The sequence below is a fragment of the Macrobrachium nipponense genome, chromosome 24, assembly GCF_015104395.2.
Source record: "Macrobrachium nipponense isolate FS-2020 chromosome 24, ASM1510439v2, whole genome shotgun sequence".
NCBI lineage: Eukaryota > Metazoa > Arthropoda > Malacostraca > Decapoda > Palaemonidae > Macrobrachium > Macrobrachium nipponense.
Window position 1 is genome coordinate 8,607,192 of NC_061091.1, and position 16,393 is coordinate 8,623,584.

General features: G+C 35.1%; 2 protein-coding genes across 2 annotated transcripts in view; both read right to left on the reverse strand.

The window, feature by feature from the left end:
- The window catches only part of LOC135205848 (mitogen-activated protein kinase kinase kinase 4-like), a 65,539-nt gene extending 57,127 nt beyond the window's left edge, over positions 1 to 8,412 (reverse strand). Inside the window, exons 1-5 of the mRNA XM_064237101.1 lie at positions 8,404 to 8,412; positions 5,819 to 5,925; positions 5,504 to 5,620; positions 2,368 to 2,423; positions 1,168 to 1,247 (exon numbers count right to left, since the gene is read on the reverse strand). Coding sequence (XP_064093171.1) covers positions 1,168 to 1,247; positions 2,368 to 2,423; positions 5,504 to 5,620; positions 5,819 to 5,925; positions 8,404 to 8,412 — 369 coding nt within the window. The remainder of the gene's footprint in view (positions 1 to 1,167; positions 1,248 to 2,367; positions 2,424 to 5,503; positions 5,621 to 5,818; positions 5,926 to 8,403) is intronic.
- LOC135205420 (mitogen-activated protein kinase kinase kinase 4-like) lies at positions 1,168 to 16,224 on the reverse strand (the record flags this gene model as incomplete). The annotated part of the gene is given in 4 exon segments (XM_064235971.1): positions 1,168 to 1,247; positions 5,504 to 5,620; positions 5,819 to 5,925; positions 16,085 to 16,224. A coding segment is annotated over 1 exon segment (127 nt), but the record flags the coding sequence as incomplete, so codon positions are not given.
- Between the last annotated feature and the right edge of the window lie 169 nt (positions 16,225 to 16,393).

The window sequence follows — 16,393 nt, forward strand, 5'->3', positions numbered from 1 at the left end:
TCTCCGAAATACGTATTTCGCATTATCCTAATATTTGCTCCTTTTCATATTAGCCGTTTTATAGAGTTTCATATATCAAAATGTGCGCAAATTCATGAAGAATACAATAAAAAATAATTGAAGGTTGTAGTTTTCTCCATCTCCGAAATATGTGCATATAAAAAAAATATATATAAAAATTTCGACATTCGAGTCAAATTTAACTCGTCCGAAATCTGCAATTCTAATCTAAAACTCTTACAGTATCGTAATATTCAATCATTTGTCTTAATTTTGAAACAAATTGGAAGTCTCTAGAACAATATTTAGAATTACGGTGAATTTTTTAAAATAACATTTTTTACGTCCGCTCGCTACGAATTCGTAGATCATTTTGTGATAATATTTTTCCAGTGTTGCTTTATTGTTTTACTATGTATTATATATCAAAATGGTTGCAATTTAGTGTACAATACAATGAAAAAAAAAAGTAACTCGTTAGCTTTGACCGTTTTTTTGCACAGCGTGATTTGAATACAATTATCTATGAATTTTTTTTTTTTCGCTACCATATATCGCATTATTTACATATGATAATGATACTATTTTTCATTTCTGATGATTGCATACTAAACTTTAGGCAATGACAAAAAATGAGCCAAAAATGAACTCTTAATCTTCAAAACTAAGCGCGCTGTGATTTTTTGAAAAAATTATTTTTTCTGCTTCCGCGCTCACTCCAAACCGGCGCCGGCATACGGGAGAGGTTTTGATTTTAGGGCTTCGGCGTAAGAGGGTTAACAGACCCAGAAGGGTTAGCCCTCAGCCCTTTCCTTTTTAATTTACACCTTTGACTTTACAAATCTGTTCCCTATACTGTATTTAGTGTATCCTTACAACCCCCCTCGGCCCCCTAGCATCATGTGGTTCCTATACCCTAATTCCTTAAAGACAGCCTTGAATTGTATATTAACTGCAGTGACTGTTATCTGCCAAAACAAAAATATTAATCATGTCACAATAAGAAATTTTCATATATAGATAAAACTGCAAAGAAACATACAAAAGTGAACAGTTAAAAGGAGGCGTGAGGATGCTAATGAAGTTGTCCACAAATAGTGGCAGTTTTTATCCTGTCATTAAAAATCTTAAAGCAATAATGACAAGTAAAATAACAATAATAATTACCTGTGGTGCCTGGTGAGCTGCCATCGTTATGGTCATTTGCCTTCTCCATACTATGACAACTTCTTCGTAATACATTTCTCCTGTTTAAGAATTTTCAAATATTAACTTAAGGTGAAAAGCTGGAAGCTAAACTTACAGTGTTTAAAAACAATCAACAGGAAATCTGATGTAAGGTGCCTTTGCACTGCAATAAAACATGTAAAAAATAAACTGACAGCCAACTTATTACACATTCAAACACAGATTAAGGTTGAATATGAGTCAATAACTTATCAGCAGTCCTAACAAGTGCTTCATACGATTATCCTGCAATTGTCACAAGATTCGTTTACCACTTATTGTCCCAGATTAGTTTTCAACCTGTTCATGATATGCACATGACAAGTTGCTGACATACATCTGATGTATTTAACTGTGGTGTGGACACATCCTATGATTAGCACAATTTGAAGCAATGATGAATTAGCATTTATAAAGTAATAATTTTGTAGAGCATGTGTAATCACTTTTTTCATCTTCACCTTTCACACACTGGAAATGAAAAAAATTAATCTCTGTAACTCTGTTCATAGAGTAGACAAAGATGATAACATCCTTAATTTATTAAAAAAACTCGAGTGTGAAAGTGAATAACTACTATCTGTCTTAATATTACGATGAATGAGCATATGGACACTGTAACTATTATTAATACTATTATATTCAGAAGATGAAACCTATTCATATGGAACAAACCCACAAGGGCTACAGACGTGGAATTCAAGCTTCCAAAGAACATGGTGCTCATTAGGAAGAAAGGATTATCACTTAATAAAGAAAGAAAAATAAATAAATATAAATTCATAAATACATAAAAATGTATTAAAATGCAAGAATATAGTATTAGGGTAGTAATGCATTGCATCTTCGCTTGAACTCTGGAAGTTCCAACTGTACGACATCCTCTAGAAGGCTGTTCCACAGTCCAAAGGTGTGAGGAGGAATAAAGGACCTCTGGAACTGAGACATTTGACAGTGAGGCACATTTATTGCATATTGGTGCTGGTGTTCAGCAAATCTGGTAGCTCTTAGGGGATAAAGGATCAATTGTGAATGCAAAAGATCTCTGTTAAAATACAACTCATGAAAAATGACAAACAAGAGACCATCCATTGATGGTCCACGATATCATTCCTATTATACTAAGAAACAGAAACCTACCATCACGACCCACTCTATCTAAAAGAGTAAATCTCTGGCAGAAGCAGACAGCCACACTGGTGGACGGTATTCAAATTGTTAAGATGTAAACTGAAATTAATTATCTAGAAAAGTTATATTCAATTTACTTTGCTAAGAATGATGTTTTACATTATTGATACCTTTTATAGTGAAGGTCCCTATTGTTGTTGTTTCACATGCTGCCATTTTGAGGCGAGTCTTGTTGTTATTAGATTTGAGAATAAAGATGCTCACAGGGAAGACATGTGTTAAGTTGATCCTCACATTTCTACTTATGTTTGCCAAAATGGTGGACGTCAACGCAACAGGTTATGGGCCCAGGAGGCACCTGATGTACAATGAGATGTAGATAAGGATGAGATGTGGGAAGAGAGGTTTAAAAGCCATCTAATGAGATTAAAACTCGACGATGTGATCAAGGTGGATAACCCGGGTACAGTGAAGAACAAGCAAGTTTACATGGAGCTGGTACAATATTTGGATATGACCATTTCCTCCCTTCCTGACGTGATGCCCAGAGCATAAATGATAAGAAAACCTTAGAAATACTTCATAGTCCTATATTGGCACAAGTAGGCCTACAATAATAAAACTGTATATAGAATTAATTACTCTGAGAATGAAAGATCAGAGTGCCATCGACAATTTGATCAGACTAAGAGACTAATGACTTACCTGAAAGAGGTCAAGAAGGATATTGATGATGAATTACTTGTATCTATAGTATTGAATGGATTACCTTAGTTACCATACATTTTCTACTGTGGTAGATAAAAGAGAAGAAGAATGGAATTTTCCTGAGTTTAAGAGACATTTGATAGACTATGAAGAAACTCTGAAGGGCTACAAGAGGAAGACAAATGAAGATAATGATTATGCTGTGATGAAGACTAGAATGCAAAGAAATTCTTTTAAGTGATATAATTGTGGCAAAGAAGGCCACAAATCACTCCAGTGTCGAAGTAAAAGAAAGGAGTACAAGAAGCCTAACCATTTGTGTGAAAATTGTAAATCTAGCACACATGATACAAATTATTGTAAGAAGCAAAAATCCTGTGAAAGCAGTGAGAAAAGATAATGATTCAAGTGATGAAAATCATGGAAATGGTCATAATCATCTTTTTAGGGCTAGTGAATGAAGGTTTGTTGGTAGATTGTGGTGCAACTGCACATATTATTATTAAGAAATCTAAGTTTGTAAAATTTGAGGAAGATTTTGAACTTAAGGGAAATACTTGAGCTTGCAGATAGTAGCAGGAACACAGGTATTGTTTTAGGTAAATGTAATGCTGCTGTAAATTTACGAGATTCAAAGGGTAATGTACGTACGGTTACTTTAAGCAATGGCTTGTACAATGAGATTTTTGGCTGATTGTGCGCCATATGGCTCAGTGAAGTGAATGAGGACAGGTAATGGAACAGCATTTACTTCTGAAGTTACGAACCCTTATGAGGAAGAACCATATTAGACATGAATTTTCAGCCCCTTACTCTCCAGATCAGAATTGTACTGTGGAATGTTCTTGGAGGACGATCTTTGATATGGCAAATTGTTTATTGTTGGAAAGCAAATTACCTAAGAAATTGTGGACCTATGCTGTAAAGATGACAGCATGCATCGGAACAGGTGCTACAATTCAAGGACGAAGAAGACGCCATTTGAAGTGATGACTGGACAAAAGCCAAATGTAAAGGACATGCATATCTTTGGAAGTGTCTGTTATGCTTATGAGCAGGACAAGAAGAAATTAGATACACTCTCTAGAAGAGGAATTTTTCTTGGCCATGATACAGAGTCCAGCCTATTTAGTGTACATCCCTGAGCAAGATGATGTGAAAATGGGTAAGATGTGTGAAGTTTATTGAAGAATTTCCAGAAGAAGATGTACAGCAAAGAAGAAACATGAAGAAAGAGGAAACTTTCAAGAAGACGAGAATGAACAAGATAAAAAGAAGGAAGATAAAAAGGAACAGAAGGGAGTAGATCCACAGAGGTAACAAATAGGCGCCAGCATTTAGAAGACTATGAGGTGGATGGATACAAGAAAGATTATTACAGTGTTCCATCAATTATTGTTGCTGTGCTGCTGATGTTTCAACTAAATACACAGATGCCCTCAAATCTCCAGAATCGCATTATGGAAGGAAGCTATGGAAGACGAAATGAGAGCCTTGGAAGAAAAATGATACTTTCAGTTGTTGGAGGAAGGTGGGTATATGCAGTGAGGCATGAACCAAACAACATAGAGAGATCTAAAGCAAGATACATAGCAAAGGATATTCCCAAGAGAAAGGCATGGATTATGAAGAGACTTTCTCACTGACAGCACGCCATACTACAATAAGGATGATGGTGCAAGTAGCAGTGCAAGAAGATATGGAAGTCCACCAAATGGATATGAACACTGCAGAATGGTTCAAGAAAACTAATGAAAAGTGTGAATACGTATTTAGTTTATAAATTAAACAAATCTTTGTATGGACTCAACAAAGTGGAAGGAATTGGAATAATCTGTTCCATAGATTTCTTGTTAGTTATGAATTGAAGCAATCTGCTGATGATGCATGTTTTTTACACTAAGTATGAAGGTAATAATATAATTATGATATTGATATGGGTTGATGATTTGATAACTGCTACTAACAACAGTAATGTACTACATGTCATGAAGGAATCTCTCAAAAATAAGTTTAAGATGAAAGATATTGGGAGAATCTCATATTTTTTTTAGGAATTTAATTTATTTTTTATTCAAGGGGGACTATTGTTATGAACCAAAGGAAATTTTTTTGTGAGAAAATTCTTGAGAAATTTAGTATGAATGAGTGTAACACCAAAGCAATCCCTTGTGATTTAAGTGTAAATAAGTTCATTTCCGGTGATTCTAAAGAATTAGCTAACCCTAAACTGTATAGGGAGATTGTTGGTAGCCTAATCTACATTGTGATGGGTACAAGACCTGATTTGAGTTATGTTGTGACTAAGTTGTCCCAGTATATGTCTAACCCTACCGTTGCATAGTAAAGTTTAGCAAGGCATGTTTTGAAGTATTTGAAGGGTACTTTGCATTATTGTTTAACTTTTGTTACTGCACAACATCCCAATGGCACTTACCTTATTAGTAATGGACTGTCTGTTGGATTAATTGCAGGAGAGTTGTCCCCAGTGGCAGGTGACTGATATAAAGATTTATCTGGAGGCAACTGACTGAGTGATGAAGCAGATGAAGACCTGTTGAAGATGAAAACCCTTAGAAGAAGAAATCAATTACACATTGTAACCTGGGAACCTTGAAGGAAAAACTGGAGTTAAACAGTATATTTAAAAACTGTATAAACACATCATGAGATATCAAAGAATGTACACATTCTTGCAAATACTTCTCAGTCAATAAATTGTAAACGGAACTTTCTCACAAAATTAACTCACCTAAAGTGCCGTGGTAGCACAGGTGTCAAAGGAGTTGTGGGTTGTGGTGTTTCAGGAGCAGATCCAATTATATACAAACGACAGTCTTCTATTTCTTCAACAAATTTCTGTTAGGAAAGTAATTAGTTTTTTAACGCATAGATGACACAAATTGCACTCTTCTTTGACAAAATTAAAATAATGATAAGTAGTTACCATTCCATTACTTCTCAACTTAATCCTTAGTCAATGTTGCTGGTTTTAATGAGACTCCTCCACCATTACTGCTGCTGATATACGAGTCTTCTGTATAAAACATTTTGTACAAAGACATAATGAGCACACAGCTTATGGTGTGCTTTGTGAGGTACACTACAGACAGCACTATAAAGGTGGGTACACACGTGCGAACTGAACCTTGTATTGTAACCGATTCTTGTAACAAAAACGCAAGTGTGGACGGTTCCTCGAACCCGAACCCACGAGTTCGAGGCTCCGTTTGCCCTCCGTCCCGGCAATTGTCGGTTTTGGGCCCTGAATCAAAGGGAGGTCTCTTTGAACGTTACGCCATGTGTGGACGGGAACTGTATTACACGCGTAACAACAGAGGTTGCTGAACTTGTTAACACCGACTATGAACAAGGCCGTCCATAGTAGTCTCTTGTTTTGGTCAGTCAGTACGTATATGTCTACCATGGCTGATTGGAGTGAGGAAGAGGTCCTTCAATTTATTAGTTATTACGAAGAACAGACTTTACTGTGGCCAGAAACTTCTTGGAATCTCATGTCAGCGAGTAATTCCCGACCACTGTATTCTACCCTTCTAGTATATAATCTTGATTGCCACCATCTTCTTTTATTTCGCTTCATCTTCGTTAAATAATGTATATAAATATACGGCAGCTGCTACTTGCATGGTGGCCATCGTCGGTAAACAACCCGGACAGAGACAGACTGATGATCGCAGTAGATTGAAATGAAGTTACGTGCTTAACGTGGTTACGGTTCGTCCTCAACATTTTTGAGGCACCTTGTAACAGTATATGTGTAACTCAGTTACACATACAAGGTTCGGCTCTCACGTGTGTACCCACCTTAAGATTTTTGCAGCAAGCCTTTGAAACTTAATGTAACTCAAGTGGTTTCTTAAATTCATAATAATAATTCTGTTACAGGGGAACAACACATTGTTAATTTGTCCAAATATTGAACAAATTCCAAAGATTAAAATACCCAAATTCATATATTTTTTTTTTAAGAATAGCTTCTTCAAAGTACTTGGAAATAAAGCTACATTTATAAACAATACAGTATATTTCTGAAAACTGTGGAGAGATTGATTTTTTTTTACTGACTTATTTTTGTTTGAATCTGGAATTAAAATAAAAAAGCCACCAACATTTACAATACAACAGATGTAATTAAAATGCAACATGAAAAAATCCCTTAAAAATTGATATGGAAAACTAGAATGAATCAATCCTAACACAACTTATTTTATCCCCGTGAACCTTAGGATGTAAAAAAAAACTTGGTAGTATACAGTAGTAATGAATCAGTTAAACAAATGACCAAAACTTTAGTTGTCTGTTGATCCCAAATGTCTGTTATAAAAGTTTATACAAAGCTTCTGTGTTAGTCATGAACAGTAAAAAGAAGAAGAAAAAAAAGACATTCTAGTGAATATGAAAAATGGAAATTAAAATTGCTCATTTTGAATCTGGACATACAGGCAGTGCTAATTTTGTACTGTAATACCTTGGGTTACGAACTTTAATCCGTTCCAGAACCTGCTTCGTAACCTAAAAAATTCGTAACCTAAATGGATTTTCCCATAAGAATGTTATAAAAAGCAAATAATGCGTTCCACCCGACATGAATGACCATTTCAATTCATATTTTTCCATTTATTTTTGTTCAGTAAGGTTGAAAATTCATGTAGGAATTACATAAAATTATAAAATTGAAGAATGAAATTAAATATAAACACTAGATTTAATATACATGCACAGTAAAACCTGAACTTTACCTTTGGCGAGTGTGGCTGCTGGCTTAACGGAGACGGGAGGAGGGAAGGGGAGGAGGGAGGAGGAGGGTTAGGGCTTTGGGGGGGGGGGGGGGGGGGGGGGGGGGGGGGGGGGGGGGGGGTTGGGGGGGGGGGGGGGGGGGGGGGGAATCTCCCTCCGTGAACACTTCTGGAAGACTTTCTGGTTCTCTCTCGAGAGCAGCGTTCACTACCATCACTAATTTTATGCTTACGCGACACTGTGTCGTCTTTCACAATTTTGAAAAAATATTTTTCTATGGAGGCTTGCTTTTGCCTGTTCTTTAAAATTTTATAGAAATGACCCACCCATTATCGATAAACAATTTTCTACATCGTCGAGAATATAAGGCCGTTGTTTCGTCAATACTGTGACACCTTTTGATGCTTTACTGGCTTTAATTTCTTCCTTTTTCTTCAAAATAGTGCAGATCGTTGATTGCGACCGCTTGAAGATGCTGCAATGTCTTTCACGCGCTCGCCTTTATCATGCATTTGGATAATTTCCTCTTCATTTCGACCGTAACCATCTCTTTCTCATGCTTTCCTTCTTGCTGCTTGCCTTCGTCATCTTGAGAGCCATTGTCTTTAGTATTTGGGTAATAGTAACGTATAAGCACTATCACGGAAACACAACACGTGCGCAAATCACTAAGCAAATTTGAGAGTTGCGTTCAACGGACAGATGCGTTCAATCTTACCGCCAGCGAGATAGTGAAAGAGTTATGGTTTAAAAGCGTCAAGGGATGCGTGGGAGGAAGTCACGTGACCCTCGTTAAGTTTTGGCCGAAAAAAATGCGTTCGCAAGATTCCACGCTCATCCGATGTCCGATGTAAACAATGCACGGCGGCTCTATGATGGAAATTCACGCATTCGTATTCTAAGTGAAATTCGTATTCTAGAATGAGGGTGTCACTTCGTAAGTTAAAAAATTTGTATACTAATCGGTTCATAGCCCAAAGTATTACTGTATTTCATTTCCTCTGCCAATAGTGCTTCCTATTCCTAATCTTAGTTTTTTACTTATCTTATTAAGCTTTTCAGTGATATTTATGTAATCATGGAAACAATTTCCATAATTTTGCACAAAATACCTGAATTTGTATTAGGAATGAAATGCTAATGCAGTCAGGATCTGTTAAACAGCAAAATCTATGGCTTACGGATAAGCTAAAAATTATTGACATAAATAATTTAATGAAACTACCAAGTCTTATCTAGATTCTTTATATGATTGGTTTGAAGGCTGCTCACAACCCATCATCATCATCACCACCACCTCCAATGTCATCTCATCTTATACAAAGGTCCTTTGTGAAATTTTGTGTCATGCCTTTCCAGTGCTCTGTCTTTCATAATTCTGTATTCGTCTCCAGCTTCCGTTCTCATGGTCCTCATCCACATAGATCTGACTCTTCCATAAATTTCAGCAGCCCAGGGTGGTGCAGGGGACATGTTCAAGCCAACTACTCTACCTTTCATTGTATCTCATCTATGATTTCCCTTACTGTAAGATTTCTAATTCTCTTATGCCATCTGATTCCTGATAATCTTCCTGAAGCTGATTTTTAATCACTTTGTATTTTTCATAACTAATAAACCTCAGGTCTTAACAACAGGATACAGCTGGAAACAAGTTTAAAAACAATCAAAGATTGTAAAGCAAGGAATCTGTGGCATCTGGCAACTCATGCATATACGAGGTGGATGCTGGTCACCGACCGGGTTTCAAACCTCATGACACACCAGTATTTCTTTAACTGCCTTGGAGAGTTGACTTTTGCTTTGCTCTCCTCTCTCAGAGCCCTGGCAGACAAAAATTAATGTTACAAACAAATTATCTATATTTTGTGCATGAATTACTCTTTTCACGTTGAGAAAAGGATACAAAACCCCATTAAATAAAGGAATTTATTCCTCATTATTTATCCAATGGTTCCCACTAAAAATAATTGACTGTTATTAAGCAACTCAAGGAGTTGCTGACTTGGATTTTTTAGCCACAGAAATCAAGACATTTCCAATACCATGTTATCCTTCAACCATAAATCCCCTTGAATTATACATACAATGTCACACTACTATTAATATATGGGGCTGATACAAAATTCATGATGTAGAACATCACTTGTTTATTCTTTTACATCTTTTCCTCTTCATTCAAAGCAACTAGAGTCTAATCTAATGCAAATATATCTTCTGTCCACTTCTCATATAGTTTTCAAGTTTAGCATAGTCCCTCTGACAGAAAAAAAATGTGTAGCCATCAACGAAGAATTGACAACATAATAAATCTTATCACGCAGTCATATTACTATACAAAACTATATAACTGTAAAAATGAATTCCTACCAGCTTTCTTAAGAAATTACAAAATAGGTTATAACACTGAACAGGCATTACATCAAATATAACTCAGATCTCTCACTTTATATATCTTCACTAGGCATTAGTCATGATAATATTGGTGGGCATTCAAAATCAAATAGTGTCATTGTATCTAATTGTAGGGTGATTTCAACGGTTGTTCAGGAGGCAATTTCATTTCAGCTAGTCATATGTCAAGTGGCTCAACGTATAATCGTTGTAGGCCCTTAAGCTGTAAAAATGGTAATTGTTACAGCAAATTCACCATACAATTTTACAAAGTTAATCAGTCTTTTTATGTTTTATTTCATGAATTAGGTAAGCACAATATGCATATTTCAGTAGAATATATGCATATGCATAACTCGTTAAGAGCCGAGATAGCCTGTAATTCAGGAATTATCATTATTATATGGAATTATCCACATTATCTGAATTCGGTGTATAACAAACCTCCAGTAAGCTCAATGACCACAGTGAAAATAATCATAGCAACAGACAATATTTCTGGTACGTATTCTGTAAGCTCAAGCTGCCTAGAATTAGGAAAAACTAATTCATAGAGTCAGTGACCTTGGCAAACTTATCCAAAGCCATGTGTGGGTGGAAGTTGGCGATGTATGGTTGAAGACAGAATACTATTTTTTTTTACTTTGCTTGTTAATTTAGAGCTAATATAAAATAACCTACTCATATTTATGTAGCTCATTTCTTTGTAAATGTATCCACATTAGCATGAGGCCATTAACCCTCTTACGCTGGAGCAGTAAATAAAAAATTGTCTCCCGTGTGCCGGAGGGGTTTCGGTAGTGAGCGTGGAAGAAGCGGAAAAAAAATATTTTTTTTCAAAAAATCACAGCGCGCTTAGTTTTCAAGATTAAGAGTTCATTTTTTGGCTCCTTTTTTTGTCATTGCCTGAAGTTTAGTATGCAACCATCAGAAATGAAACAAAAAATTATCATTATCATATATAAATAATGCGATATATGATAGCGCAAAAACGAAATTTCATATATAATTGTATTCAAATCGCGCTGTGCGCAAAACGGTTAAAGGTAACAAGTTACTTTTTTTTTGTTGTAATGTACACTAAATTGCAATCATTTTGGTGTATAACACATTGTAAAATGATAAAGCAACACAGAGAAAATATCACAAATAATGCATGAATTCGTAACGTGCGGACGTAAACAAATTATTTTTTTTCAAAAATTCACCATAAATCTAAATATTGTCCTAGAGACTTCCAATTTCTTTTCAAAATGGAGGAAAATGATTAATATTACTATACTGTAAGAGTATTAGCTTACAATTGCAGTTTTTGACCATATCTGACGAGTTAAAGTTGACCGAATGTTGAATTTTTATATATATATATTTTTTATATGCAATTATTTCGGAAATAAGAAAAGCTACAACCTTCAAATATTTTTCGTTTTATTCTACATGAAATTGCGCACATTTTCATATATAAAACTCTATGAAATGCCTAATATGAAATGGAGCAAATATTCCGAGAATGGGACGTACATATTTCGGAGATTTGTGGCGGAGAATCCGCGCGCGGAGGGAAGGAAAGATTTTTGTTTTAAAAATTTCACCATAAATCTAAATATTTTGCTAGAGACTCGAATTTTGTTTCAGTGAAGATAAATGACTGATATTACTAGACTGTAAGAGTTTCAACTTCCAATTGCGTTTTTCTACCATTTTGGTAGAGTCAAAGTTGACCGAACGTGGGTTTTTTTCTATTTATCGTGATTTATATGCAAATATTTCAAAAATGAGAAAAGCTACAACCTTCAATTATTTTTAGTTGTATTCTACATGAAATTGCGCACATTTTCATATATGAAACTTTATGTAACGGCTAATTTAAAACGGTGCAAACATTACCACAATCGCACGTAGGATTTTTTTCGGAAGATGTTACCGCACGGACATAAAGAAAATGTTATTTTTTTTCATAAATTCAACATAAATCGAAATATTGTGCTAGAGACTTCCAATTTGTTGCAAAATGAATATTACTAGAATATAAGCGTTTTAGCTTACAAATGCGTTTTTTTTCGACCATTTCGGTAGAGTCAAAGTTGACGAAGGTTGAAATTTTGGCAATTATCGTTATTTATATGAAATAAAAATCTCAAAACTGATAAAAGCTACAACCATGGGTTGTTTTTAGTTGTATTGTGCATAAAATTGCGCACATTCCATATATAAAACTTTATATAACGGCTAATTTTAAAATGGTGCAAACATTACCACAATCGCATGTATGATTTTTTTCGGGAGTTACCGCGCGGACGTAAGGAAAATGTTTTTTCATAAATTCACCATAAATCGAAATATTGTGCTAGAGACTTCCAATTAGTTGCAAAATTAAGGTAAATGATTGAATATTACTAGAATATAAGCGTTTTAGCTTACATTGCGTTTTTTTCGACCATTTCGGTAGAGTCAAAGTTGACCGAAGGTTTGAAATTTTGGCAATTATCGTTATCTATATGAAAATATCTCAAAACTGATAAAAGCTACAACCATGGGTTTGTAGTGTATTGTGCATGAAATTGCGCACATTTCCATATATAAAACTTTATATTACGGCTAATTTAAAATGGTGCAAACATTACCACAATCGCATGTATGATTTTTTTCGGAAGAGTTACCGCGCGGACGTAAGGAAAATGTTTTTTCATAAATTCACCATAAATTGAAATATTGTGCTAGAGACTTCCAATTAGTTGCAAATTAAGGTAAATGATTGAATAAATTACTAGAATATAAGGCGTTTCAGCTTACAATTGCGTTTTTTCGAACCATTTCGGTAGAGTCAAAGTTGACCGAAGGTTGAAATTTTGGCAATTATCGTTATTTATATGAAAATATCTCAAAACTGATAAAAAGCTACAATCATCAGTATTTTATTGTTGTATTCTACATTAAAATTTGCACATTTTCATATATAATACTTCATGTAACGGCTAATTTACAATGTATAAAAATTATGTCAAAGTGACAAAATAATTTCCGAGATGTGTCACAGATACAGGCGGCCCGCGGTTAACGGCGCAATCACTCAACGGCGAATCGGTTTACGGGCGTCGTCAAAAATATTCATTAAAAAAATAAGGCATTTAAAGGTATCTTTACGGCACAAATTTCAGTTAACAGCGCCGCTAGCGCCGTTGTCTAACGAGTTCTAACATATGTAGAAATGCCGTTCAGGACCATAAAGGTTATGCAAATTATATTAACAAATTTTATGGAGTTATTACGTAGGTATTAGGGTAAAATATATGCCTCTGACGCCGTTCTATGCCGAAAATATCTGAGTTACATAAGTGCAAATTTTAGCTATGGATGTGTCGATTCATAATTGTTCATGCTTTTTGTTTAAAATGTGTATGAAAATGTATTACGTGAAAGGCATTTTTATTTCTGTACAGAAATATGATACAAAGGCAGCTTTTGAAATTGCCCTTCACGTTATCAAATACGATGTTTTTTCATGTTCTTTCTTGTAAGCCGCCGCCTGCCGCTCTTCCGAAAATGTCGATTTATAAAAAGTGCAAATTAGTGATCGATGTGTCGATTTTATTAATGTTTATGCTTTTTTTTTATTGTTTAAAATGTTTATGAAAATGATTACAAATAGGGTATTTTTATTTCTGTGCAGAAATATGATAAAAAGGCAGCTTTTGAAACTCCCCTTCAAGTTATCGACTACGATGTTTTTTTCAAGTTCGTTCTTGTATGCCGCCGTCTGCCGCTCTTCCGAAAGAAAATATCGTTAAAAAAAAAACAAAAAAAAAAAAGTGCAAATTTAGCGATCGATGTGTTCGATTTTTCAAATGTTTATGCTTTTATGTTTAAAATGTGTATGAAAATATATTGCGTAAAGGTATTTTCATTTTTGTACAGAAATAAGATACAAATTAAGGCAGCCTTTGTAACTACGCTCCACGTTTTCAGGGGATGGTTTTTCATGTTCGTTCTTGTCCGCCAGTTCCGAAAAATGCATTGTTTTATTTTATTAATTATACAATCTTTCCATAATCCTTTAAAAGTTATACATTATTTCACTGTATCCAAGAATATTGTATGTATTCTCATATTATTGTATTTTAAAATACTACGGCAAACTTAAGTCCGTATTCCGCGGAGCGGCCAATGTTATGGTTTGAAATCAGCTGATGAATACGAGTCTGTTTCACCATAACGCAATTCTGAGCGAATGCTCTTGCTTCTAGTTAGCATAAAACGAATATCTATATACTTGACTTATAGAGACAAAGTTATTTTCCTTATACAGCGTTTTTGTTTTTAGGGGGATTTTATTGAAATATGTCTCGTTGTGAATGTGAACTACTATTTTTTCGTTAACAGATTACGTTGGCGGCATGTTTATTGCGTAAAAAATTACGTGATTCCGTTCGCAATACGTAATCCTTTATATCATCGTAATACGAACTTTACGTTATTTATCTTATATCGCCGTGAAACCAACAGTAAAATGTGTTCTTTCAAGAAAGTAGTTTTCATTAAAATGATTTTATCCCAATTTTATCTACAGTTGTGTGTGATAGCAGACGTTTACTGCAGTTTTATCCTTGTTGCCGATGTACGATAATAGTCATTAGCAGCTTGAACAGTTTTCTCACGCTTCAGTTATAACTAGGTTTAAATTTAACAGTATATTTCCCGATTGATCTTTAATCTATATTGATCTCTGATCTATAGCGAATAAAGTTATACATTAAGATATCTCAGTTCTATTCTATACATAACGCCATTTATAACAAATACGGTAATGTTGCACTGTAGCACGATGATCGAAATACAAGCCAAACGGATGTTATCCAGTTCGGTTGTACTTAGAGAAGAAGAAGAAGAAAAAAAAAAAAAAAAAAAAAAAAAAAAAAAAAAAAAAAAAAGTCTTTTCTCGTTCAGGTTGTTCATGGCTGTACACGTTCACGCAACGAGTATAACGTTAAAACCATACTTTCATCATTCTCTTTTGCTGTATTGAACTTATGTAACTAGAAGATGGATAAAGTTAGGCCATTGTAATTTGATCTCTCATAAAATCGAACTATCGTAAGACTAATGATCCTAACCTGAACACTACAGCTACCTGTACACTGTATAAACTTTATTATATCCTACATACTTTAGACACCCACATGAACTGTACAGTATATTCTATAGTACTATACTGCATAAATATAATTTTACTTATTGCGCCGTTGTAGGATTACGGCGCCTTGACTGGTCTAGAGTTTCGAAAGAAGGTGTGCGGCGGCCGTAGGCTTTAAAATCGCTCAGCGTCGAAAATCGCTTGGCGTCGGTGGCCAGGAACGGAACCCCTGCCGCTAACGAGGGCCGCCTGTACTTTTTAGTGCGGCAAGAAAGAAATTCGCGCTTGCGCGCCTGCGTAACAATTGTAAACAAAACAACACCTTGATCCGTGAACTCCCAGCATCCCCCAAGGCGCGTGATTCAAAAGTTTTAGGCTGGTAGGCCTATAAGTATTTTCCGCGAATTTTAAAAAAAAACTTTTGTAAGTCGACGTAAAATACGTCCAGTCGGGCACACGGAGACAAAAAATGTCGACGTAAATACGTCCGTCGGCGTAAGAGGGTTAATTACAGCAATTTATGTAAATAAAGAAAATAAAAATGAAGAAACAGGGCATATAAATGGTTCCAGCCAATCACGACTGTTGTTACAATATGAAGATGCATTCATGTGGGAACAGGTAAACAAAGACCTGCAGTGTTACCATAACATTCTTTTATAACAGGAACTAATGGGTGAAAGTAACTATTGAAATTCCTGGAAGGAACAATACAAGGCTTAACAAATAACCTACCTTAAAGTCATCATCAGTTAAGTTGCACTGTATTATTTGGGTCACAAGTGAACACAATAAACTCAAGGCCAGCATTTGCCCATCGTGGACGCTCTCCTTTTCCGCTAGCATAATGGGTCTGGATGAATTTCATCCACTTTCTCGCCAAAAGAAAACCAAAAGAGGTGCAACGCTAGTGCGATAATGGCCAGTGACTCAAGCGAGTCACCTCTTTGTGATACTGGAAAGATGTAAACAACAATCATCTGTTAATATAAATTTATTCTACAATTAAAAAAAAAACTAGATTCAAATATTGTGCATATTTAA